This window comes from Mercenaria mercenaria, chromosome 18 (assembly GCF_021730395.1).
Source record: "Mercenaria mercenaria strain notata chromosome 18, MADL_Memer_1, whole genome shotgun sequence".
NCBI classification, from domain to species: Eukaryota; Metazoa; Mollusca; class Bivalvia; order Venerida; family Veneridae; genus Mercenaria; species Mercenaria mercenaria.
Window position 1 is genome coordinate 27,968,402 of NC_069378.1, and position 27,705 is coordinate 27,996,106.

The window sequence follows — 27,705 nt, forward strand, 5'->3', positions numbered from 1 at the left end:
TTTCAAATACTAATCTCACAAAAAAGAGCGATAGCAGTGCTGCTGAAGTAAGAACCGGACTATTCACCCAGGAATCGCAAGGTACAATTCCCATGAGGCATAACCAAAACATTCAAATCATACAAAACGTACATTTTACATTCATTCTTATTACCGGATGTGACGTGTCTCTCGAGATGAAAACGCGCTTTCTATTTCATTTGTTTCAAATTCGTCCGTTCGCTTCTGTAACTTTAGTGATCGAATGATCGAAGTTCCATAAGTCTTTTAAGATTATGTTAAAAACAGATGTCCAAACAGAAAGTATACACGGTGACATAGTTAGAAAATCCCTACTTTCAATATTGCACCAATCGTGCAACATCGGGCATTTCAGTAGCATAAAGGCCGAGGTGATCAGATTGAATATTACACATGATCTTATAAGATCAGAGCCATAAAGGGAGCTAATCAAAACCAAAAAAAAATCGAATATTTTTCCTACTAGATGAATGAAGGATTCAAATCAAATGTTTCAGGAAACAATTACTGAAAGAAGGTTTCAAAAATTAACTACACTTTATGTTCTTTACAAAATTATGGCAGGAGCATTATATCAAAGTCATCTTGAGGGCACGACACCATTGGTGTTTTACGGTCGACAGAACGTTGGTGGTTCTGCCAACGTGCTCACCAATGAACGAAATAATTACTTGAGAGTACATTTCATCTTTTAAAGCCCAAACTGTAGCGTTTAAAGGTACTTTACAGAAAATCAGGGGCTAATCGTCGAATTAGACCCATCCCCTAGGAAAAGCAAATCTTGTTGAAGATAGCAGTAAAGTTGTCTCCCTTCGTTTTCATCGGTTTGGGAAAAGTTATTGCAGACTGAAACAACTGATCTAGACCTCAGTGGCTATACTGATACACAAAAAAGAATCTCCATACATCTCTAAGTTTTGTTTATAGGGACGCCTTGCTATGAAGTAAATAATCCTCGCGGGAAAAGTCTTTTTTAAAGCAAACAACAGGATGAATGAACAGTCTGTATATAACCCAAACTGTATCAGTGCCACTCAAAGTCCTACAGTGTGGGCTACTGTCTTCATTATAAAGTACACTATTTTAATAAATTGTCATTCAGTGACGTATCAATTTAGATTATCTAACCACGTGACCAGTATCTTTATTGTCTTAATACAGCACTCAGATTGTGTTGAATGAAGATCCATTACTAAATATTAATTATTGAAATGATCCTGCCCTTGATTACAATTCGGTAAGATCTTTAAACTGATATTAATGTTTAAATGCCGGCCATATCTAGATCAACCGATTAAATCAGTGTTTATTGCCGGTGACATTTAAAATGATTTAAATTTAATAGATTAACTTAAGGATTAAGAAAGAAAACGTAAGTTAATTTCGTCTACTTCAACGGTTTTTAAAGAGTTTAAGAACTAACGTTTTCATTAACAATCTAAACCGTTATGTAATCGGAAGGGATAATTTTCATTATTAAAATGGATTTTACCAGAGGTAAGAACATTTGAAATTTCCAAGCTTTATGTATTTTCTTGCCTAATGTCTTCCGATATAATTTCAATATAGATTCTTAGACGTTGTTTTTACATAAAATCAGATATTACCGAATCAAACATTACCAAAGAAAGTTTTGCTGGGCGTTTATTTTACAATGCACATGTAACAAATATGATACTATAATCCCCCTCCCCCCCCCCCCCCCACACACACACACACCCACACACACACACATGTATTCTTCTCACAGAAACATATTCTTTAGTTTTTCTGTGAAATTTGTGACCGATCCCGCTTTTTGGTGAAAATTCAGCTATTAGCACGTTTTTGCTTTTGCCCAGGTTCGAGGGATTATTATTTACATAAACAGATATATTCATTATAAGCGATAATGTATATCGTTTGGGTGTTCGTTTTTCCGTCTGTCTGTTATGACAGCCAGACTGATTGTGTGTAATATCCATGTGAGCCGCGCCATGAGAAAACCAATATTATGCGTTTGCGACCAGCATGGATCCAGACCAGCCTGCGCATCCGCGCAGTCTGGTCAGGATCCATGTTGTTCGCTAATGGTTTCTCTAATTGCAATAGGTTTCGAAAGCGAACAGCATGGATCCTGACCAGACTGCGCGGATGCTCAGGCTGGTCTGGATCCATGCTGGTCGCAAATGCACTATGTTGGTTTTCTCATGGTGCGGCTCATGTGTAAACGTGGAGATAAATTTTTCTCTGAGTAGTTCGTCTCTGTTACTGCGGCTGTTTGTTTATACTGTTTTTCTTATTATTTAAACATAGCATCAAAATATAGATCCTTACTATAATATTTTATTTACTCAGAAGTAAACGTCATTCTGAACCGAGATACATGTGTATCAACAGTTCTGTTTCAAAAAAAAAATCTATTTCTTTGAAATGCATGTGTCACGGGATAAGCAAAATGTGCAGCCAATCAGGAGCTCACAACACGGACCCCTCGCGTACAGGACAAGCGCTCTACCGACTGAGCTAACCGTCTCTCTAGCACATTTGCCACTTAATTTAAGTCCGTATCGTGACATACACCCCTACAAACTGGAAATTTCGCCCTCGGGTTCCAGGGGTGCATTTTATCACAAGCGTCTAAAGACAGACCAAGCAAACATGCCAAGGTCCCATGTTAGGCACCAAGTGTTACAGGGTGAAAGAAATGTACAGTCAGTCCGGGGTTCTAACTCGAAACTCCTCGCTTACAAGGCGAGTGATATACCGGCTGTCTGATTCATATTATCCTCTAACATGATCAAGTTCGTGCCATGACACATGATTATTACAGGTGTTCTTCTTACGTATCACAGAGTATTTCGTTGTCTCTATACTTACCATTAAGTATTAAGGTCAAATGAGTTGTCGAGATAAAGACCCTTATGATGGCTGGTCAAGCCTGTACACCTGAGACCCTTGACCTATCTTGTCCCTATCACTAGACCACAAGAGCGCCTCTTGTCTGATAAAACAATCTACATGTATCATCTAAATACGCAACAACTTAAAAGATATTGTACACAAGTGGATTAATTTCGTATTTCATATTAATCGCGTATTAATGATATAAGCGGAAAGTTAAAGTAACAATTTTATGGTAATTATGTTTGATCACAATAAATAAAGTTTTTACACACCTATTGATTTTTTACTCGATTTTTGAGAAAAAAAACAACATATTTATTGATATTGGCTGAAAAAAAATCACCAAAAGGAATGGTTCAATAATTTAAGCGCTTTCAGTTATTTCAGGGGAGATAAATCGGGTATCAATAGTTTGTTTTCACCTGCATGGATTATGTTTCTTCGTAGGGAAATTATTGTATTGTGAGAAAATAAGGGAAGTACATGGTACGGAAGTGTGTCACTTGCTACCAAATTACTCAGTGCACCTTTAATTAGTTATAGGTGTCATTGCGGTGTAGTTGTACAACGGGTTGACTGTCAATCCAGAGGCCCATGGTTCGAACCCCAGTCCAGGAACTGAAAGTGTCGGAGATATTCTTGCGTATCTCCCACATAACTAGAAAATACAGTACTGGTTCTTCGCAGGAAATCTGGTTTCGTGCGTACCTTGCTATACATCGAGCAAATTAAAGAACCAGACTGTCTATTTGAAAAAGCACTGCGCTAAGTAATTTCTCTCGCTCTGTCCCTCTAGTCAGATTGTTCTGTGTATTTACTGGTAGGGGGATAGACTTAGCGCCCTGAGCGGCTGCCTGTGTATGTAAAGCACCTTTGAATATGTTCGTCATGAAAAGGGTGCTATGTAATATTGGTATTTAAATTTAAGTTGACTGAATACGTTTGTGTAATTATATTTTTTTTCTTTAAGGAGACTGGAAGATGTCGACGCACGTCAAGTTTCCAAGTATAAGGAAGGTACCGTTGTTTGACGAGCAACAGGTCCGCCATTATCTACAGATGCGGCGGGAAAACATGTTCTCGTACACGTTACGAGAACTCGTCTTACCGCCTGTACGAGACGCAAAGTCATTCCACGTTACACGAGATGACAGGTAAACTTTTATGTCTATGTCTTACATTTACAAGTTTCCATCTCTAGTTCCGGACTAAAGGTCGATACTAGTGATGTGCTTATTGCCTCGAAGAATCATTAAGATTTGCTACCCAAATTACGTTCTCTGAGATTCCCACGCGCCGGTAACACACTTATATGTATATACACTGAGAAAATCTGATGCGTTTACAGTACCGAAAAAGTAAATTAAATTTAGTTTTATATGATCATTCATTTAACATAACCGCCACACCAAATTAGAAAGCCTAACCGGCTGTGGGTTTTTATGTTGAAAGTGAAAGGAAATACCGCAATGATTTAAAAGAAAGTATTTTGGACCAGTTTTTGTCGGTTTTTTTCTTTCGTGATTAGTTGACGATCTGGTTATTTTGGGTCTGAATAATCGACTAGAAGGTTTTGACTCATTACCAACACTGGGTGACCCTGGGCTTACATTTTTGAGAGGCAATTTAATAAAAGAATTTTTTTTTTACTACATGCAAGACGATTCGCAAGAAATCCCTTTGTGAAGAATATCATATTTACCATCGTTGTTCTGAAGGATAGATTAGCGTGTACTTGAAACAGCCTTTGGCAAATAACAAAAAATGTTTCATATGTTAAACTATATATACTGCAGTTATTAGTCCCCTTTTTGCTTGAAATTAGGTTTGGAAATTATAGTTTTGCACGTCTCACTGCGTTGCTATGAACGACTAGATCGTTCACCTAACTTGTCACAAGCATTAATCATGCAAGTCGTAGTGCCACGTGCAAGACCCGGATTCCATGCTTGAAGGTCAAGATTACACTTAGATGTTAAAAGTTGAAGATATTTGTACTATATCTAGGCTTATATTTTTAGATCAAAGGTCACAGGTTATGTGTTAGGATAATAGGTTTGCGACATGTCCTTTGGTCCATCCGTCAGTTCCATTTCTTTCCGGTCAATAAAATGTCCATGTCTTGTATTTTAATTTTTGGTTTAACGCCGCACCGACACAAGTATAGATCATATGGCGACTTTCCAGCTTTGATGGTGGAGGAAGACCCTCGGTGCCCCTCCGAGCATTTTTTCGTCACGAGCGGGTGCCTTTGTAGAACCATCAACCTTCCGTACGCCAGCTCCATGGATGGCTTCCTCACATGAAGAATTCAACGCCCCGAGTGAGGCTCGAACCCACATTGATGAGGGGCAAGTGATTTGAAGTCAGCGACCTTAACCACTCGGCCACGGAGGCCCCCTTGTCTTGTAATGTCAAAACAATTGATGCATAGATGATGCATACTCAACAACACTTGACATTTAATTTAACATATAGCAAGACAATATGTCGCATGCAAGACCCAGAACCCAGAACCCTAACATAGCAAAGAAAGATGTTCAAAAACATGGCACAAAAACTCACTCAAACCAACACAGTGTGTCTTGTACAATATTCGCTGATAAATCACATATTAGTATTGAAAATATCGCATCATACTTCACTTTCATTTTGTTTATCTTTTTTTTTTTCGTGTTTTAATTTACTTTGCGCCATAGGAAAAAGTTTTGATGAACCGTATCGAAAGGGTTTTGAAAATGAATTCACGCTCTTCTTTGATCGTGAAAAAATACCCACCAAGCATGAATGTACTGACATAATCACTTCAGATAATATTTATTAATAAAATTTGAGCTTATTAAAATAGCTTAGTGTTGTAATTGGACTAATCTTAGCTGATCAGTGATCTAAGAAATTCGATCTTTATCTGAAGTCAATAATTTTATAAGGAGCGAAACGGTTGAAGGTAAACGTAGACTGCTGAATGAAAGAAAGTCAGATTAAGGTTATTCTGCGCGTTTGATAAACCGGAAGTAACGGCGTAACGTCATTTATCCGGAAAATGTAGAATCCATAAAGCTTTGATTTGGCTTACGGAAACGAACATTCTTTCTTATGGCAACCGATGTGTACATGTTTTACAACGGCAACTTTTATATCTTTTTAGAGATAAAATATGGTATCAAAATTTTTGACATGCTAAAACAAATCCGAGTTATGTCTTACAATAAGCCTGAAATGTGAGAATTTCTATAATCATGGACAAATACCTTAATAAAAACAAGCTCACGGACCTGTGCATTTTTCCATATGTTAGTTTATAATTGTGAGAAATATTATTAGAGAAAAAATTCTTTTCGCGTAAATGTCATCAAACGTTTGCTTTTCGGACAGTCTCCCATTATGACAACTTGTGTGAGGTCCAAACTTGAAATCAAGCAACAGTTTAAGGGTACGACCATATCTTTTTATATGCCAGATTTTCTTAGTATATTCTGAAGTTTTGAATAATCAGGGCTTAATGAATATCTAAGTTGTAGGGAAAAATGATCTGAACGTGCATAACTACCTTAAAAGGCTCCAGTAGAGCTTAAAATATCTATGGTATTGATTTATTGAGTTGGCTTTAATGGTAATCACTTTAATAAAGTCACTCGATACCTCTCGGTGTTTACGGTTTGTTAAACGCCTGAACTAGCTAGGCTTAATAAAAACGAGCATATTTTTCCTTTCTTCGTTGTAAATAGAAAATTGTTATAAGCACATCATCTATACAATTTGTTTACTTTCAAAAGCCTATCAATTTTGTTTAACAAGGCTGTGTCATTTTACGCTCTTTAAGTACGGGTGTATTGTAGAAAAATTCATTAAAATTGTACAAAAAAAATGGGCGGACATTTTACATTTATGGTAAGGATTATAATAAAGTGAAAAGTGGAATTTATGCAAGGTAAAGAAAAAGGCATAGAATATATATCGCGAATTATAGAAATGTAGGTTGTAAGTGATTGATACTTTATCTCTGCTTGAGTCTGTCAGAACTCACTACGTATCGGATATGATTGCATTTTTTTACATTTTCATTTTATTTTCCATGGTCAACAGGAGAATATTTTCTTCCAACGGAAAACTTATTCTTATGTGAAAATATTTCTATGGATCATTCTGTACTCTGCGACTCGCTCTTCTGAGAATAAACTAAAATTGAAGATGAGACTTTGAATATCGTAGATTTATAAATATTTTTTTTTTGTATTATTTGAAAGAGTTGTGTCTGCTGAACAAGTATTAGTAAATAAGATGACCATAAATAATATGCAAGAGTCATTACAGTCATGTTTTTTTTATCAACGAAATGATCAATCTTACACTGTAATAACTAGATTTCTGTTGAAGTATCATTGAAGACTATAAATTAAAAAAAAATTCTATAACATATTTTGTCCTGTTATTTACATTTTCTTTTTCAGTAGACGATGCATTTTTAAATGATACCAAAATTATATGAGCTTACCAGGCACCAAAATTTAATATATTTTGATAGCACTGTTATATTATAGAACTATCTTATTTGAGCCGCGCCATGAGAAAAACAACATAGTGCATTTGCGACCAGCATGGGTCCAGACCATCGTGCGCATTCGCGCAGTCTGGTCAGGATCCATGTTGTTCGCTAATGGTTTCTCAAATTGCAATAGGCTTTGAAAGCGAACAGCTTGTATCCTGACCAGACTGCGCGGATGCGCAGGCTGGTCTGGATCCATGCTGGTCGCAAATGCACTATGTTGGTTTTCTCATGGTGCGGCTCATTTGTGGATCGGATACCTTAATAATATCATAAGTGCTTCTGAACTTGTTTATGATGACTATTCACCAGATTTATGAATAAGTACAGATTAATGTAGGTTTTGCGGGGTTTTTTTCTCACAAAACTCTAAATCAAAGTCATATCATACGGCGTGCTGTTGATTTTCCTGTTTATTTATTGCCATGGTTCTTCAATATTTAGCTGAAAATATATTAAAAAGCATCTTTTTCTTGAAGAATTTTGTAATGACTCAATTGCGATTACTTTAAGGAATGTTTTACTGCTTTCTGTCGTAAAACACGGAACGGCGACATTTTTGTACGCACCAAAACGAAACCACGTAACGAAAAATAAGTTTAAAATACATCCTCTTTTTGCTGTAGATTCGTCGTCTTTTCGTCCCATCTTTTGCGCAAAAATACCATCTGCATATCTGATACGGATCTATTTGAATGGAACTTAACATCTTTTTGTAATTTTGAAATATTGGGATTCTACTAAGGCTAAGATGTGATTTTAGTTAGAAACATTTTGAAAACGACAACTTGTTAAAGGGTATATATTAAGTACTTTTTACATTTGTAAATACTTACTTCAAACTTGACTTTTTGAATGTTTACCTTTGAAATGCGCACTAAAAGCTTAATCATTTTAATATTTACACAGCCGTTCGAAACGAACGTTTGGCAAAAGGTTTCTAATTAAAACGAGCATTTCAACCTAAGAAAATGGTTCGAAATGAAAACATATTTTTTAATTATTGAAAATCTATATTGCGTATCAAATATTAGTAGCGATGAGAGAAATATATATCCTTTACACAAATATTCGCTGAATTCAGTAGATAAAAGTTTTCTGTCGGACATTAACATGCCGCTACTGAGGTGATTAAAGAGGCTTTCAAATAGTTTAAAGGATTGTGGGTGATCAAGTTGTAAATCCAAAGTATCACGCTCCGTAGTTTTGCACTTTTTAAAGATATGAGTTGAGATCAACTAGTTCGCTTTTACGATGTACGGTTAGGATGGGCCGTGGTCTCGTGCCTTCTTATCTTTTTAAACTGTCATCGCCCCTTCGACATAAGAACTAAAATATCATAATCAGACTTTCGCTAATTGTTCGAGATCGCGTCTTTGCCCCTTCGACCTAAGTGTGATATTACGGTGTGAGAATACAGAAAAAGAATGGGACGGTATTATTATTATCACACCCTTATGTCGAAGTAGGTGATAGAACGCTGACGTAATAATAAGACGAAAAAGTGCGATATTCTTATCGCGCCCTTGCATCGGATTACTTTCCTTTTCCTCGTGTATGAATGTTCTCGCGTCTTGGCGTCTTAAATTCGTTGTTTCTTCTTAGATGGCAGAGGCGAAGACGTCAGAACACGGTGCAAAAGTGCTACTTCAATTCTAAACTTTCGTAATAACGGTTGACACTAATGGAACACCGTAAGTAGGTACATGTGATTGCTTTGTCTAATATGTTAAGATTTTTTCATGTTCTTTTAAAACTAAACATAAGAAATCAAAAGCTACAGGTGAAGAAATTCTCACGAATATGTTCCTAATTCAATTCAAATTCAGACAAGATCAAATTTGAACGGTACTTGAATAAGTAAATTTTGCAGTTGGAATATTTACAGCTGCCTTAAGCCTATGAGGAAACAAATCCGTTTTCTGTGTGTCATTAACTGCCACATAAAATGTTTTATAAAATATATAGACTCAATTTATGATCATTTTTGACAAAAGAGGCGCATAATAAATGCTGATATTTATCTTTCTAAACTATATCTTAAATCCCGATAAATGAATATTATATCTATTTCAGGCAATTAAATGGTGATCTTGATTCTATAGAAAGTGTCTCAATTGAATTTATAATACGTCTAATGAGCTTCTAATGCATTTTCCTATAATTTATATATCATTTGAGACGCCGAAATAAATTCAGATTTATTTTTATTTATCGATTTATTATAGGAAAAAAATATGCATTATACTTGCAGATTGCACATAAAAGTTGACATACGATAAGCGATGAACTCCAGGTCAGAGGCATTAAAACCGTTTTGTAAAATGAAAAATAGATATTTACATAAATCCTCAATTATTTTGATAAAAAAGGACATAGCTTTTACAGAGATACTTAAAGCGGGTTTGAAAACTGTCATTTTTTCATAATCCCGGTAAGAGTTGTCACGTGAATACAGGCTTTGAAGGATTTACTTTTTTCCGAAATATGGCAACAAAGTAAATTTAAGGATCGTTTATCTTTGTTAATATATAACGTTTTTTTTACATGGCAAAGTACTTAAATCTTAAATGTGTTTTTCTATTATTGTATTAAGAACCTACGCCTCAAAGAAATCAGAAAAACTCACGCATGGTGATAAAAAAACATTTTTAGGAACTGTGACCAACTTGAGTGTTTCAGCTTTTTTTCTCTCACGAAAACTTTCGAGTGTAAAATAAATATTGTGAGGACATATCTGAAAACTTGCATCGATCTTGTTGCTTTATATTACACTTGTAAAGCTTAAAAGTGTATATAAAATATCAATTATCTTCAGGTTTTAACAAGGGGTTCGCACTTATTTGCTTTTAGAACACTCGTTTTTAAGTCACGGTAATAAATTTCATAAAATTTTAATGTACAAACCTCACGACGGCATTGTTTTATCTAATGTTTCTACAAAATGCAACACAGTGTCCTGCAGATGTCTCGCGTGACATGGAGTATTTTTTTGCGTGGTATGTTCGTTCGTGACGCTGAGACGAAAATGGAATTTTTACGTGACATTGATAAAACATATATTTCGTAGCAATAGCTTAGTGTACTATACAATATTGTTTAATTGAAGAAAGCTTATAGCCGAAGGTATGATTATAATTGCGTATTAGCGGACGAGATTAAATGAAGGATTTGAATTCTATCAATGTTATATTTGCTCAATCTGACACGAGATAAACACATTTACGCTAAAAGTCTCCAACAGAGATCTCAAGCAGAAATAAAGATAACCATAAAGTGTTTTTCTGGACAGAGATATGAATTTAAGATGTGAAAATCTTTTGCAAATTTCGAAAGTTTAGACGTGAAAAATCATGGAAATAACTCAACTGCGGACGCCAATAATTCGGCACAAGTCCCACCCGTTACCACAAATCATCTTCACAAGTGATGACAGTGATGAGTTATTCAAAAATTCTTCACAATCTGATAATGAAACTGATGATTTCGATGAAGCAAAGTTTCACTATGACTCGGATTCTTTGTTTTCCGGGGGAAATGAAATTTCATTACCGGATATGACGAACTCAGTACCGGAAGTGACGTATGGACTAAAGCCTAGAACGGCATGGATGTACAGGTAAATAATTAAGTCGATGTGTACTCACTTATTTACTTACTAATATTATCATTGCGAGCAGATCCTCTGTGGCTCAGTGGTTAGTGTACTGCAAAAAGTCCCGGTCGGTTCAAACCCAAGAGGAGGCTTAGCTCCCCATACAAAATGACTATAAATCTTTCAAACTGGACTTCAGCTCTAGATCCTATGTAGGTGTTTTCTTACATGTTCATTTGACAATTACGAGAAAATTCTAAAATCTGTTTCTTGCACTTTTCGTTCAAATAAAATGACTATAGGCAATTTTTGCCTACTATAAATAAACTTAAGTACAAGCATTGTCATTGTTAGTCATGCTAAGCAAAGTGCTATGAAAGTTATCAATGTTAAATGTCTGTCTAGTACTTTCCTCTTTCTTACCAAAAAATAGGAAATGACAGGAAATTAATATAGTTCATGTTCATAACAAAATATGTGGCAGCCAGCCATTATGACTCATCAGTGAATAGAGCTGATAAGAAACAGAATGGATTTTTTTTTATGTTTTGGTTTTAAATAGTTTGCAAATGGCTCGTGCTTTGACGTAACGCATAACGGAAATACCACTTCATTTTCTGACGTTCACGTTCTTCAAGTAAGTTTAAAATTACGAGTTTATGTTACTGTTTATTTCATTTTCGGGATGGAACGTTGGCAGAATTTGTCTATATGGGTGATATTTAACTTGAAATCTGGAGGTGCCTCTCTAGATATCATTTCAGGTACGGTTGGGTAACTATGTTGGAAAGCTTAACTTAGATGGTATTCTTTCTTCTAGCGGGGTGGTGTTCTTTTTTTCTTCCAGTGGGTGGTATGTCGTTTTTTTTTTTTTCTACCAGTGAGATAACCTTCTTTTTTCGAAAGAAATCAACGGTTGGAATTAACACAACAAAGTAGTGACTATTAAGGAGTAGTTAGCAAACTATCGCAAAATTGGAAATATGTAATTAAGCTGTAAATTGAAATGTTCATTACAAGTATTAGTATACAGTAATAGAGAGATATTAGCATCTACTACCAATGCGGCAATATTTAATTCTCTATTGCCAAATTGGGAAATATTTAAGTATAAAACAGCTTGGTATAACGGATTTTAATGGGCTCTATCTTTCCAACTGTTTGCAACGTATACATCGCCTAACAGATGGCACAGCAATTAAAGTAATATATTCCATTTATGCTCCTTTTATTTCCAAAAGTGCAGGCTATTTATAAGTGGCTCAGGCTTCAAGGTAAAGATAATTAGATTTTGGAAAATGTAATTTATTTGTGCAATGAAAGTTTTTAGTAAAAGTAGCCAGGCAGACAGAATGTAATCAACTGAGAGTATTTAATGATAGTAGGTGTTTAAACTTCATATTTTACGGCATTAGTGTATTCACGGTATTTGTTTTAACGCTTACTGATACGAAACAGAGTTCGAGCCACGATCCTCATGTGGAGCATGCCATGTCTTGTATCCCTCCCACCCAGCCATTCCCGTCCAAGAACAGAATGTTCACTTTTCGTCCTTTTGATAATTACTAAACCCATTAAAGACAACCCTCGCAAATTACAGATGTCATGTCCCGCAGTATTGCCAACATAAGGCTACATCAGTTTTTTTTTGTACAGTCTATTTCATGTCAGATTCATATCATGGTTGTTCGACGAAATTAAGTAAGTGAAAAGACGGTTTGCGGAACCCCTGCCGGCTCAGTGTTAATGTCACAGTTGTCAAGTGCCATATTTCTTCAATATTTTTTATCTTTCGTGCGTCTGAACTTGGAGTACATGTATATGTTTTTGCTACAAGCGTGCGGCAGCATTCGACGAGGGTTACCAATTCCTCGAATTACCCTGTTTAATTTGTAAGTCGGATAATAATGATAATAAAAATAATGATGATAATGATAATAATAATAATAATAATTATAATAATAATTATAATGAAGTTTCCATCATTTCTATCGGCAAAGATACATCACGTGCTGATCCGAATATATTTTATACTGGAATAGTACACGTCCTTGTCGCGTAACTATCGTCATGCGACTCTTCAGAACTGAAATAAAAAGGGGAAGGCAAGATAAAGCCGCAACTTAGTTTGGTGCCGTGCAGACACAAGATGTTCGCTGGCACAATATGGATTTCCTTAACAGCGTATATTGCCAACAATCCATGTAACTTGTAATATTTGTGGGCGTTTATTGTCCGAAACTTTGAATGGTATATATACATCGGGAAATGGAACACTAACATGAAAGGGATGTAATAATGTCGTTTAATGAAAACAAATAAGTGTATTCGGTCAACAACAGTCCATGTACGAGAGCCATTCTAAAAATAATCGTGCTGGAATATCTACTACTCCAAAGTACTTTATTCAGTCGTGGACAGAGAAAAAAATCGCAAGGACTTACATCTCGAGAATAAGCGAGATGATTGATTTATACAACTTTTTCATCTCTCAGAAACTTTTGAACGACGACACTTTTGTGAGCCGGTAGCCGAGACCACAAAGACCAATCTTATAGTTTGCATTTTTTTGTATTTTCGTTTATATCTATATTGTTCCTATAAAACTTTCCAGTGACTTAATTTCCTGACAATGTATGAATTTCGCGAGATAAAGAAGATGGAATGCAAAACATTTTGTCACTTTTAGTTCATTTTAGTTCACCTTTTCTCAGCCACTGTCTGTTGCCAACGCGACGCCGTGGCTCTTAAAATTGTACCAGCGTCTCATCTCCAGTTAGGAACTGTGGCATAGTGCGATACTCTATGTATCTTGCATACCAGACGGGGATTTCCGGTATTTTTACCGGTGCTGGAAAAATCAATCTTACACCCCGGGTAGTAAGATGACTCTCGTGCTGTAAATGACGTATTACGAACTACATATATGTAGAAGATTTATGTAGTAATTTATATTTTATTTAAAAAACGGAATAAAAATTCAATACATTGACAGTTCCTATTGGTTCCTGATAGTATATTTCTCGATTCAAATAACGTTATTTTATCAGATATTCATAACGTTACGATGCAACTGATAAAACAAAACCGGAACTAAACATTGTTATTTGTTTTGAAACGTCATGACGTCTTTCCTGTTTACGGGCGTTTGTTTCCCGCGCTTTGTTTAAATACACTGCTATAAGAAATAGTTCTAAAAAGAAAGCCGTTCGATTGATTTTATTCTTATTATTATTTCTTGAAATCGGTATGCAAGAAAAAGATTCTGTCACTGGTTATAGGTGCAGATGGAAATATCCGGCTCTCGGGTAACTGTTTAGGCGGTAACTCGGCAGGAAGCCTCGTTACCGCCTAAACAGTTACCCTCGAGGCCGGATATTCCCATCTGCACTTACAACCAGTGAAAGAATCTTATAATCTTGAGAACTTTTTAGCCTTTATTTGGTACATTTGATCCTATTGACCTTTTGCTCCTCGGTTAACATGTGAGGCACCCATCGGGCACAAACCGTTCTTAAATCCAAGTGCTTGGTGAGAATCGCATGAGTTTTCCCCGTTGACATGCAAAGAAAAGGCGCTCTATCGGGCACCATGTATCTGGCGTCTTTATCAAGCAGTGATGTTCTTTGACGTCACCGCTGTATTGGGCCTGCCGGGACGAGCCCTGTGTTTAAGGACTCCCTGGCCATTTTCAAATTAACGTATCCGCCTGTAAACAGTTTTCTCTGATACTGCAGACTTCCCATAAAAGTATGCAGATTACAGAGTATCTGCCTTGGATGTATTTCTACAGAACAACGTACTTTAATGTCACTCTAATTTGAGATTTTTTGTAAACCTGATACAAAACTAAATATCTCCAAAACGGTACGAAGATTGCACGGTTATACAGGAGTCATTTCATATATCACCTATATAAAAACGGAAGCTCGCGATTGTCGTTATGTTTAGAATGGCTCTCGTAACTTGTACTATTTGTGGGTGCTTATTGTCCAAGATTTTGAATGGTATCTCTATATCGAGAAATGTAACACTTACATGAAAAGGGAAATAATATTGCTGTTGAATGAAAGCTAATGAATTAAGCACAATACATTTGCCGTACACAGTAGAATGTATGCAAACAAACCAAGAAGCAAATGTTTATTACCTTATTACAACATAATGATAAAATTTCTTTGTTAACGTCGCAAAAATAGCCAGTAAATATCTGTCGAATTTAATCCTGAAGTGAGAACGTTTAGAGTTCAAAATCAGTTCAAACAGTCTGACATTCATAAATTAACAACCGCTTTTTATACATAATATGATATAAACAAAATAAAACATGGATAGTAATTCAGTAAGTTTGTTTGTAGATGTTATCTTATGGCATAATTTTATCTAAATAGATATCTATGTTATTATTGTTTTTTATACTTTCATTTATCACATGTTTGAAGTCGTGGGAGCGGATGAAGCCATTACATATTTTTGGCATAACTGGAGAAGCTGGTATGAAAAATGTTTAACTCGAGATATACGTATAAGCAGAAGTACTGGTTATGTGCATGAGATATCAAATTACTTGGGAATATAATAAAAATATTACTTAAATTTAGACTTATGATTGACTTTCTAGTAGTGTTCTTTAATATCTACACGTAATACTATGTACGTGACGTCTTCTAAGTGCGGAGTTGAACGTTAAATATGATTATAAATTACTGCTGTCCAGTCGTATAGTAAGCTAAGGATGACGTCGGTGACGTCTTTATGTTTTGTGACGTAATGACGTCGCAACCGGGACCTGGACGTCGTAACGGTATTGTTGTATCACTTCAATTCAAAATATTGTAAAAAAGTAAAAAAAAAACAAACAACAATATTAAATCAGAATGTGACCATAAATTCTTAGGATCTGGTAAAGTATGGTGTATCGTTATACCATGCTGGACACAAGGTATGTGGAGTAACTTAGTAATAGTATCTAAAAAATAGTTATTTGTAACTAATAGTATCATGTGAAGGTCTGAGAGTTTCATATAGTCATAAAATAAAAAATATATAGAAATTTACTTAATGCTATTCGAATTGATTACTGCAATCCTACATAAGAGAGGCGAATTCAAAACTTAATGGTCAGGTCAGGAGATGTTTTCGGATGGGTCTTTTGATTACTGCAATCCTACATAAGAGAGGCGAATTCAAAACTTAATGGTCAGGTCAGGAGATGTTTTCGGATGGGTCTTGTATTCATGAAATTCAGTATTAATATCTAAACAAAGTCTTTCATGTCATTATTCTTCTTCCTAATAATATACAAGGCGCATTTTCTTCTCTTTACCCCGTCTTCCGCTTACTGCCCAACAATCTATCTGTGAGGTTTGGAACACGATATCACTTTGTTGTTTTCCATCTGAACTGGTTTCACAGAAAGCAGGCTCGAGAATAACTCAAGAAATTCAAAAGCTTATATCGAGACCATGTCAAATAAAATGCCATACATTTTACCGTTGCCAAAACTTGTGTATTAAAAATCTCAACTCATAAAACGTTATTCTTTGAAACATTAATATTGTAAAATACCTTTCGCAAAGATTGTGCGGTTATTGGTTTACTGTAAAACTTTAGTAATTGATTTAAAGTAAACTTTTCAACAAATATTTATTATATCAGATTTCTGCAAATGTGTCATTTTTCTTGTATAATTTTTTATTTTAGTGTTAATATGATTTGTGTTAAACTTACCAGCGTTCACTCAGCCTTTTGAACTAAATTCCATTAGCAAAAACTCAATGATCACCTTTTATATATCATTGTAGTATTTATTTCACCGGGGTTGTCTAAGTGCTTTTATTATATTTATGTAAATAATTACAAAGGAATTTAAGAGCTTCTGTTTATTTACGTACATAATTGTCTATAAACCTGATATTTTGTAAATACCTTTTGACTTTTCGGTAAATTATAATGATATTGACGTTGTCTTTGCTTTAAAGATCGTCGAAACCTGATAAATTTAAACAAATTTACATAGTTTTTGACTGCCGCAAAAATCTCATTTTCTATATTTGGCATTTCAAAAGAACTTGAAAGGAACCCGCTAGTGCACAAAATAATGCATGAATAGTTTAAACCAAAGTAATTGAAAATCAGTTAATTAATTTTTCAGCTGATATGGTACGTGATTTAAAACTTGTCTAGTATTATGCAAAATTATATATAAGCTGTGCTGTAAAAGCCTACATATGTTTTTTTAATGTGTTAATTAATTAGTGAAAACAGATATGTAAAAGAACGTTTATTAAAACAGGGAGCCCGAGAGATATTTTGGCGTTAAGTTAATATTTTACGTGATCTTTGAGGTAGAGAAATGACATAGTGACCCGAAATGCCTCAACAAGGATATTTGTAAGTAGAAGTTGTTTGTTAAATCGCTATGTTGTCTTCTATGAAATCTTTTTTCCATATTATGGAATCATAACGAAATAAAAACCCTCACATGTACTAAAATTATATGAAAAGCACTTGCTTTATGTGAAACTGTTTGGAATGATCTTGAATAGACATTCTTATGATGTGTCTTTATGGTACTTTTTTTATTTCAAATTATTTTCTAAAGTAAATCACTAACTTGGGAAACATTCCCATTTTTAAGTAGTGCTGTAACGCGAAAACCGAAAATATGAACGTATTTTTTTGGCACGAATTTCACTCGACTTTAATAGCATTTTCATGCAACGCGTGCAACGTAAACGTGTGATGTACATTTTCGTTTGTTTCTTAGGAGCAAAATGCGAAATCTGCTACGAATACTCGCCCCTTTGAATGACAAAGCGAATTGCGATTTCTCCAGTAGTATTACATTAGACTTGTGCATGACTTTGCGAAATTCTAGATATAAAGTGCATTATTCCGTACCATTGTTGTTAAGTCAGCATTCAGTTAATAATAAATGTACTCTTTCTTTCAATTTTGGCGGGTACGAATCTGCAAAAATGCTATATACAGCAGTTGCAGAAATGGAATTTTAAATTAATTGATTCAAAATTAAAAGAATTCAATATAAATGACCAAAGTCGCCATAAAGGGCTTTCTATTAAAACAATTGAACTATTTAAAACACTTCGTTAATTATTTGTTTTTAAGGAAGACAATAGATCGTAAACTAATCTTTTAGATTGTGGATTTAAATTCTATTTAAGAATGTTTGGATAGTGTTCAAAAACGAACATAAATTTAATAAAAAAGGCTAGAGAGATTTTTGACTTAACCGTAATCGAGAGCGCAAATTAGCTATAAAGTGTCAACTTATTTTTACGAAAGAATAGGTCATTACAGATTTGATCGAATTTCAATGGAATTGACAAGTGCTATTGATGTATTATATCTAAACATTTGAGATTTATTCTAAATAGAAAAATATTTTGAAAAATGTTAGTTTAAGGACCTCTCCGAGTATCAGCGCGTTTATAAAATTGATTGAAGTGTTTATTTAGCGCATGTTCAAGTGTTTTACACCTACATGGAATATCTAAATTACCTTAGTTACAGTCATAAAGGCTAAATTTTTGATATCCGTTTGTTAGCATTATTATTTTTTTTTAATTTCTTGTTTAAGAAATGTTGTGACGGGGTCCATGACACAAAACGTGATTTGTCTGTGGGAAGATGTCATATTATTATTTCACACGCGTTTGCAATGTGTTACATTTTGGAGAATGCATTATGTTAGAGACAGTGCCAGGAGATTTGGAATTTAAATGATTTATACATGTATGTGGAAAACAGGCGTAGTCACACGTTTATTTTTTAAATGTTTGAAAGCATGAAAATCGAAAGCTGATTGTGATTCATCATGGAGGTTTTCTGTAATTAATCTTGTCACGGTCTTAAAGTATTTGTTTAATTAGACATCTTTTATAAGCGTTTGTTTGAATGCTAGGCTAGGGATAATCTTTTTCCTTTGATCTTCCGACATCTTAAGGTAAATTCGATTTCACTTTTTAGGAATGAAAAGTAGCATTCACGTTGAATACCTTGAAAGGCATGCAAACATATTACCGATGAATCTTTATGTCAACTTCCTTCGACAAAAAAGTAACGACCTCTTCAAAGATTACTGAATTAAATTAGACTGAATTTCAAGTTTGTAGAATTTGAATACAAAATTTTTAATTGGTGGGAATTAAATATCAATTTCTTTCCATATTAAATTAACGCAAATTAAGATATTTAAATGGTAAACGTATTTAATTATTTATGATAAAGCGTTAAGAAAGATCTTCTTATCTGCATGGACTCATCTGACCCCAATCTGAAAAAAAAGATATTCATAAAAGTCATTTAATCTGATCACATTTTACAACTAACGTGCTAAGCATGTCAAAATAAAATTAAAAGTTCGATTTTCAAACAGGTTTAAAGGCAGTCTAATGAAAGTTAAGTAGATTTACAACTGATCTTTTAAAGTATATTAAAGCTGGGGGTAAATACGGAGTAATATAATATTGAAATTTACCGACCTGCTTAAATCAGGTTAAATATCAGTAACGCTGGGTGACATTTTTTTGTTTCTTCTTAAAGGTATAATATAATTTCATTCACAATCGTAGTACTGTATTTTTAAAAGGGGGTGGGGGGGGATACATGTAAATGGATGACGGTTTTTATGAACACAAGTCATTTACTTGAGCATGATTTTTCATAAATACCATACTTGTAACGTTACTTATGCTTTATATTTTACCTATCTGAGCAAATTTAGCACAGTCGTCTCCAGTAAGTCAGTAGACAGACAGAGATTTCGTAATTTCTTACTTTTACGGCCGGTAATTGTATATTAATTGCATGATTTTTATCATACATGTATATTTCATTACATGCATGTTTCAGATCATCGCAGTTTAATCAGATTTAGACAAGCTCATTCAAAAACACTTGTAAATCCTATTTTTGCTGTTCAGACCCCTGCACATTTGTCGTGCAGCGAGCCGAGGCACGGTTTTAGATGGCGCTCTTTGATGTATTCACCGGCCTTTTTATTCAATTTTTTGTATCGAAGTTAATCTTGCGTTCACGTACACATAATCTTTACTTACTAAAACTACTTATTCTTAAGTTATAAATAACAATATTATTCAACTGTAAATTTTTAAGTTTTTTTTTTTTTGTATTGTTACAGTAGCAAAAAATAGAACTGCACTGCACTGGGTCAGTTGAGGACAATACACTGATAATGTATAACATTGTTTAATTTGTTAACTGTAAATATTTTGTTTACCGCGTTTTAAACAGCAATAAACACATTTGAAGTGCAACGTTTGTAATAAACTACCCGTCGTTCAAACTCAATATATCGATGGTAGGTTTTGAAACAAGCTTACGATTATATAAAACAAACTATGGAAATAAGTCCCCTGGATTACATTATAAGGGAGATAGGGGATGGTTCCCCGGCTCTATGTACCCATTTACGGGGGAAATAAACGGGGCCTCAAACTGAAAAATAAGTCCCCTCGTGTAACAAATAGTTTAACAATATTAACTTGAGACTGTACTGCAGGGATGGTTCCGGCTGGAATAGTTTTGCTGACCATCTTAACAAATGAACGGACGAACAAACAGATTTATTTTCACACAAATTATACATTTTATATTGTAAGATAATGCTTTTTATATCAGTAACATTTTAAAACATAGAGTACAGACAAGCATATCTATGGGTGAAAGTCTTTGATGGACATAATTCATTTCACATCCCATTGCTTGCTTTTTTGTCCGATATTACGGATTGTCAGGGAAGGTAATCGAAGAAAAGTGTTTTTTATAGTGAAAAACTCTTGCACTGACATCAATTTCCTTAACATCATCGTGTTTTCTGTAATATACACAGTTTATAAATCATTTTAAAAAAACCTTAAATTGATAAAACATGAAATTAAAAAAAAAACAACAACAAAAAAAAAAAAACAGCAGAATGTACTGTACTGGACAGTCTTTAGTTAAAACAGGGTTGATAAATTAATTAAACTTAAAAGTAGAAATTGTTCACATATAATCATACTTATTTTGCATTCATCTTGTGAGAACATAATAATTCTATACAGGGTGTGTGTTTGTTGGATAGTGGTTAGTAACAACACTAAAATCAAATGATTCCTATCTTTTTGTGTGTGGAATGATAAATTTCAATATTGTTTCCGTTATTATAGATTGCAATAAACATTATAGCACTTTAACGAGAGAATGACAAATGTCTTTGCTCGATCTGTTATAATGTATGGTCCATAAAGATTAAAAAATAAACATTATATTTCATCAGTCCATAGTATGGAATTACTTGCATTGAAATGGACTTACAGGGACAACATTAATAGTGATTAATTATTTATAAAAGTCAAACAAAAAATTTTCATAAGTGACATAAAGTGTTGTAAATAGACCCTGCAGAGATGTAACGTTGCCTGAATACTAAAATATCCGGAGATTTGAAAACACTGTAAGTGATGAATGAGTGTTAATATAACATTTATTGATCCGGATTATTGAACGATTCCGATATATAATAAATACTGAAAATAAGATGGATCGATCTCACACCATTCATGGTGAATTTCACTTGGATTTACATCACACCAGGTAACAGAAATTATAAATATTTTGTGACTGACTTCTTTTATTATAATAATGTATGTAGTGATATGACAATATTTCAGAGAGTTTTGTTGAAAATTGTTCTAATTATTTTCAGCGCACTGTAGTTTATTTTAAATCGCAGGTCTTTCTTCTTTTAATTAACATCAGTATATAAAATACGTCTTTTTATTCAAAATGATAACCACTGGATAGCTTATTATTTAAGTCTATCCTAAATTTTCCAGTGAATAAAGTTTTGCGTACAACGATTCAGAAAGCATGTCGACTCGACCTCTTAATCTGCTATGGATTTCTGTACTTACTCGAATAATTGTAAATAGTCAGAACTCATGCAGGTACATAATGATTAGAAACCGGTTATAGTCACATATTTCGGATATGATTACTGTTGATTTTAAGAGTTGAAATGATTAGATTTACTTTCTAATGGTAAAGAAGAATTAATAGTTTTCTTACCAGTGATTTTTCTGAAGTGATCATTGAATATTTTATACGCTTAAATCGTATATTTGCACGTGCGTTTTACCTAATACGTGGAGTGTCATGCTTTACTCCTGTTGACTATTTCGAAGAAGTGGGAATATTGGTTGGCGGGTAAACAAGTTTGATTTCCGATCCAAAGATGGAAAAAAGCTTAGGTATATGGCTGCTAGGATGATTGCTATCTATTGTATTGGGGGACAGTGTGTCAAAGGAAAATACCACAGTGACCTTGAGACTGGAAACGTTTTCCAGTCAAGAACTAGTGAACGATAGGGCCTAGAGCGATGTGGTTAGTACCCATAATGTTAACAGTGGACAATATGTCAAAGGTCAAGGTCAGAAAACGCTACAACTGGAGAATATTTTCATATGATAGTTGCATGTGGTCGGTAGATGACCCCAATATTTTGGGAAGTTAGCACATGAAGGTCAGAATCAGGATATTGTTACGTGATAATTGAACATTTTTGTTAGCCACCAAACTTCAAATAGTGATTGTGTGTGGTCAGTAAACAACTCTTTTGGGTCTTGGTGTCAAAGGTGACAGTATGAAAAACGCTTTCCGAACGATAGCTTGAGGGGCCTTCCAGCGTCTAGGACTATGATCTCAGGTCGGTAGATAAGTTGTATTGTTTATACGGTCATCAGGTCAAGGACCAATACCACTGTGGTACTGGTTTATTATTTTTTTTAAATTAAAACAGGTTTTCTATCTACAACAGGGAAACTTCCTAAAATGATATCCTGCTGTAGGCATGTGACTGCTACTGCTATTTGGACCATAAGGTCAAATATTAAGAAAATTACATGCCCATTGTCCTCCGACAAGCCATCATAAGATGGCGGGGACATATTTGTTTAACAAACAATTTTTTTTATATTTATCTTGTTTACTGCTTAAAGTCGTCAATAAATTCGCCAGGCTTAAGAACTTCGTAACGAATGATTAAGTCATAGTTTTGCATGACCTTAAATCAGTTTGCGCCCGGTGTGTTTCAAATAATAGTTAGTGTATCTAGGAACGAAAGATTTGTTAAAAGTTTATTTTTTCTACCGTGTCAACAAACTATATAATGGATGTTTGGTTTACAGATAATATTGACATGTTTACATGCATGCTTTAATACAATAAAATGCACTTGGAGAGACTTTCGTAACATTTTTTCTCTTGACGTGTTTAAGATTACAAGAAGCGGGGGTGTAGCATGGTCCTATGTTACCTTGTATATATTCAGCTGCCATAAAGATATAGATCTTTGGTGTTTGGCACAAGATCACAGTTATTTGCCCTTGGTTGACGATAAGGAAGTGGTTACGCGGAAAATAGTTCCACTGTTTGATGGTGAATAGTGGTGAATTTTTGAGTGAAAGACTTGCAATAAATGGCATAATTGAATAGAAGAGATATGAATTAGTAGGTACATGCACAATTTGACGGAATTAGAATGTCAGAATATGCATAACATGACTTTTTGATAGGGCCAGGTTTGCCTGTTTGCGGCCATCTAGAGAGTATTCTTCATACGCATTTGATTTGGTTCTCGTGGAAAAAAGGAGCTGGTCAACTCCATCATTTTATTATGGCTAGAATGTTTTCTCTTGAATAGTTTTGTTGAGTGCAGGTATTTTAGGGGGTTTGGAATGCATGCAAAATTGCAATAGTGTCCAGTGTCTATATAGAACATATAGTAAAAATAACTGTGGTCTTAGACCATTTTACTCCAGTGAAAATCTCAGCTTTCCCTCTTTGTCATAAAAAATGTCACGCCGTAAAAGCATAATTGGTAAAGACAGGACTTTTGTTGTAATGAAGTCACATCGACACGGTTCCTGAGACTTTTCAGTTTTAATGGTGGAGGAAGACCGCACGTGCCACTCAAAGTATAGGACACCTGATTCGAACCCATGACCTTCCGCAGGCCAGCTGGATTGCTGTAGTCACACGGTGTTTCATCCGTTTAAAGATTTTAAAGACCGTTCAAAAACTGTTAAGATTTGTATACTTTTTAAATACATGTATAGTAACTAAGAAAGATACAGACCTTTGAAAATGTTAACTAGCAAATACAAGTTTATCTGTCTGTAGAGGTATTCATTAAAACGTAATGTGTCCATATTTTAAAGCAATACAGGCTCCGTTCAAAATAATTTGTTCCTGAACACCTATAGTATTTAGTATAGCTCCCGAACTCAAGTTAACGTTTGCTACGCCCTGTTTGTGGCTGAGTAGTAAATTGTTCTGTCCATTAAATTCCATTTAATGTAAAACATACCCAAAAGAATGTGTCAACTTTTATGCTACTGTATTGCTAGATTTAAAGTTTTTTTCTCCGTTATCATTAAATAACGTCAAACCCTTGGTGTAATTCTTTAAATTTCAAACCCTTTTATGACGAGCAAAAACATTATTTTTACATTATGAGGAAAGGATAGATGGAAAATTGTACAGGTACTGAACTTTACATACAGCGTCGTATTGAATTAACTTATTCTTTTCTTGTTTTTTTTATTCTTGTCATTTGCATAATATAGACTTATTATCTAGTGCACAAATCACAAATTACTTCAGTTTTTTATTTATCAATTCTTTTAGTCAGGTTTTAGATGCATTAATAGATTAATGTGTCATGATTAGCAAACATAGCTTATTTTTTAGTAGTAATGTTTCTAGAATATAATGCTATATATGTAGAACATTTTATAGTCTCTTGTAATTCTTACTAGAATGACCACATAAAATATTAGATTGAAATTCTGTGAATATGTACATATTATGTAAATGTAGATGAGACTTTAATAAACTAATAAACTAAACTATGTTCACCAGTATGGTCACTTTTAACCAACTGAAGTTTTCTATTGGACAAAATGGTTGTTTTTGTTTTTTTTTCTCACATAAAATTTGTATGCAAACTGTGTTGACTAAAATCAAATAGGTGTATAATTTATGCTGTGTACTTTAATGTAAAGATATCACATGCACTTTTGAAGGTGATGGCAGATAGCGAGGATGTTCACCTCAGAAAAATAATATCTACCAGGTTGTTTATTGAGAAATATAAATGTGGACTGGTGAGCTGGTATTCGAATTGTGCAACTGCTTCAGATCAACCGAAAATTACGGAGTGCTTATCAGGAATATTAATGAGCCGCACATAAAAAAACAACAACAACATAGTACATTTGCGACCAGCATGGATCCAGACCAGCCAGGTTCCATGCTGTTCGCTTTCAAAGCCTATTGCAATTAGAGAAACCATTAGCGAACAGCATGGATAACGGTTTCTCTAATTGCAAGAGGGTTTGAAAGCGAACAGTCTGGATCCATGCTGGTCGCAAATGCACTTTGTTGGTTTTCTCATGGTGCGACTCAATATAAAATTTTATGCACGAAAACACTTAAATGTAGCTATTTCTTTCTCTGTCTTTGATAATTGCAATTTGGCCATCGATGTTAGACAAGGTCTTGCCAGTCATTCGCAAGAGGCGATATTTCCGTTTTCACGGCGTTTAATTGGACAAGCAAACAGTATCTGGATTTTTTTTTCGATTAAAGGTTAAAATACCAGACCTGGACCCCCAACAGAGGTCTATCTCCTCTGTTAACGTGTGTAAGCATTTTAAACAAGCAAGAGAATCAATTAAACAAATATTGTCATTCCTTTAACTGTTACATATTAAAGTTTTAGTGTGCCAGATCGTTAACGTATTTTTGTTTTATCCCACAAGATAAAACAAGCGCAGTTGATGTTTTCTTATCTCACAAATATAAATAATTTTAAATAATCTTATTAAAGGCTTTCTTTTCCAAATCTCAACTACAGTAAGATTACTGGAAATCACATTAGGGTACGTTACGTATGTGATATACGCCTGATATGTATACTTTAAGTACAGATCTAAAAACACGGGCAGTAAAGCAACAAAATAACCTTTAAATAAACATTCGGCAAGTATCTGGCCGATATAGAATACGTTTACGTTAATTAATTTTTCCACTTGTAGATATTTCGAATTCGTTCACGATGATTTGAAGTCATTCGGGTTGTATTTAAATCATACAGTATAGCAATTTCTGCAAAAGCTTTAGAATTCATCAGTTCGTTTAAAGCAATTCAGTTGATAGGTATTGTAAAGTTTTAGAAACAGAGGTTCTCCTATGAAAACTTAATATTTGTCTTAGAATAAAAACTACTCAAATAATCAACAAATAAAAACTTGAGACCATTATGGTGATGTGTGTATATATTATGGTATTTATTTCTACCTTTAAAGACACTCAAGAAAATTGTTGTCATGAGATACGTGAAGCAGACAATAAAAGAGAAAATTCTTCAGTTAGTTTAAGTTACTTAGGATATAACTGAGTGTAGTGAAATTCCATTCAATAATATCTGAAACTTAACAAATAGCAATTAATGTTTAGTTTTCTTTTGGCTTTGCCAATTAATAAACAAGCGCATACAGTACATTTAACAAATCTTACTTCGCTACATATATCTCTTTCAACTTTGATTTATATGAGCTCTGGAGTGAGGCAAATGTTCGACTTTACTTAGTTGAAATAATACTTTTACAAGCAGTCCTAGATTCTATTCGTATCATATTCCCCAGAGTTGTACCCGCTCACTTTTCGTCATTGATTCCTCGTTTGTTAACGGGATAGTATCGTTATGCGTATCAATTACAATAACGTCGATACTTTATTTGTCTACAAATGTCAGTTTATGTTAACATGGCCATTATCGACTTCCGTAGATAAAGTATTTTATTGTTTCCAAATCTATAAAGTCTGGTGGCATTCATATAAAATAGAGATTGTAACTATTTTTTATTGTTTTGTGGGTGTCGTATTGTATTGAAATATTAATTGAGCCGCGCCATGAGAAAACCAACATAGTGCGTTTGCGACCAACATGGATCCAGACCAGCCTGCGCATCCCCGCAGTCTGGTCAGGCTACATGCTGTTCGCTTTCAAAGCCTATTGCAATGAGAGAAACCGTTAAGGAACAGCACGGATCATGACCAGACTGCGCGGATGCGCAGGCTGGTCTGGATCCATGCTGGTCGCAAAGCCACTATGTTGGTTTTTTCATGGCGCGGCTCAAATAATAATTGTGCTTCTCTTACACGATTGATTTCAGCTTAAGTTAATCTTGATTTTGCCTGATCAAGATTAAAGAGTTCAACGCGCGCATTCGTTCATTATTTACAATTATATAATGATTAAAGGGACATGCCTTTAAATGGACATCATCATACGATTAAAAAAAGAGAAAAAAAAGAAGTTTGTAGCGTCTGCAGGAAAGAAATATAGTTTACGCCTTTTATTACTATAATTATAAAGTACTGCCAAATACCTTCTTTTGTTGTTGCTTTTGATATTATTTTAATTAATTTTATACATTTACGCAATAATGTAGTAGATAAAAAAGCAAACACGCGGTCAATTTACATTTACGCACTAAGTGGGCGTTTTGTTTACAAAAACTTTGGGTAAAATTCATTGAATCATTTAAGATTTATTAACAA

General features: G+C 34.3%; 1 protein-coding gene across 6 annotated transcripts in view; it reads left to right on the top strand.

Moving 5' to 3' along the window:
- The first annotated feature begins 1,487 nt into the window (after window positions 1-1,487).
- The window catches only part of LOC123538381 (uncharacterized), a 28,891-nt gene continuing 2,673 nt past the window's right edge, over window positions 1,488-27,705 (top strand). Inside the window, exons 1-2 of one of the 6 annotated variants that reach the window (XM_045322431.2) lie at window positions 1,488-1,518; window positions 3,878-4,061. In XM_045322431.2, the coding sequence (XP_045178366.2) occupies window positions 1,503-1,518; window positions 3,878-4,061 (200 nt within the window). In that variant the 5' untranslated portion in view covers window positions 1,488-1,502. Of the gene's footprint in view, window positions 1,519-3,877; window positions 4,062-6,669; window positions 6,839-9,880; window positions 11,073-15,828; window positions 15,991-17,246; window positions 17,442-21,026; window positions 21,672-27,705 lie in introns of those variants that run through there. The other 5 variants (XM_045322430.2, XM_045322429.2, XM_045322433.2 and 2 more) reach the window with 5 other exon arrangements.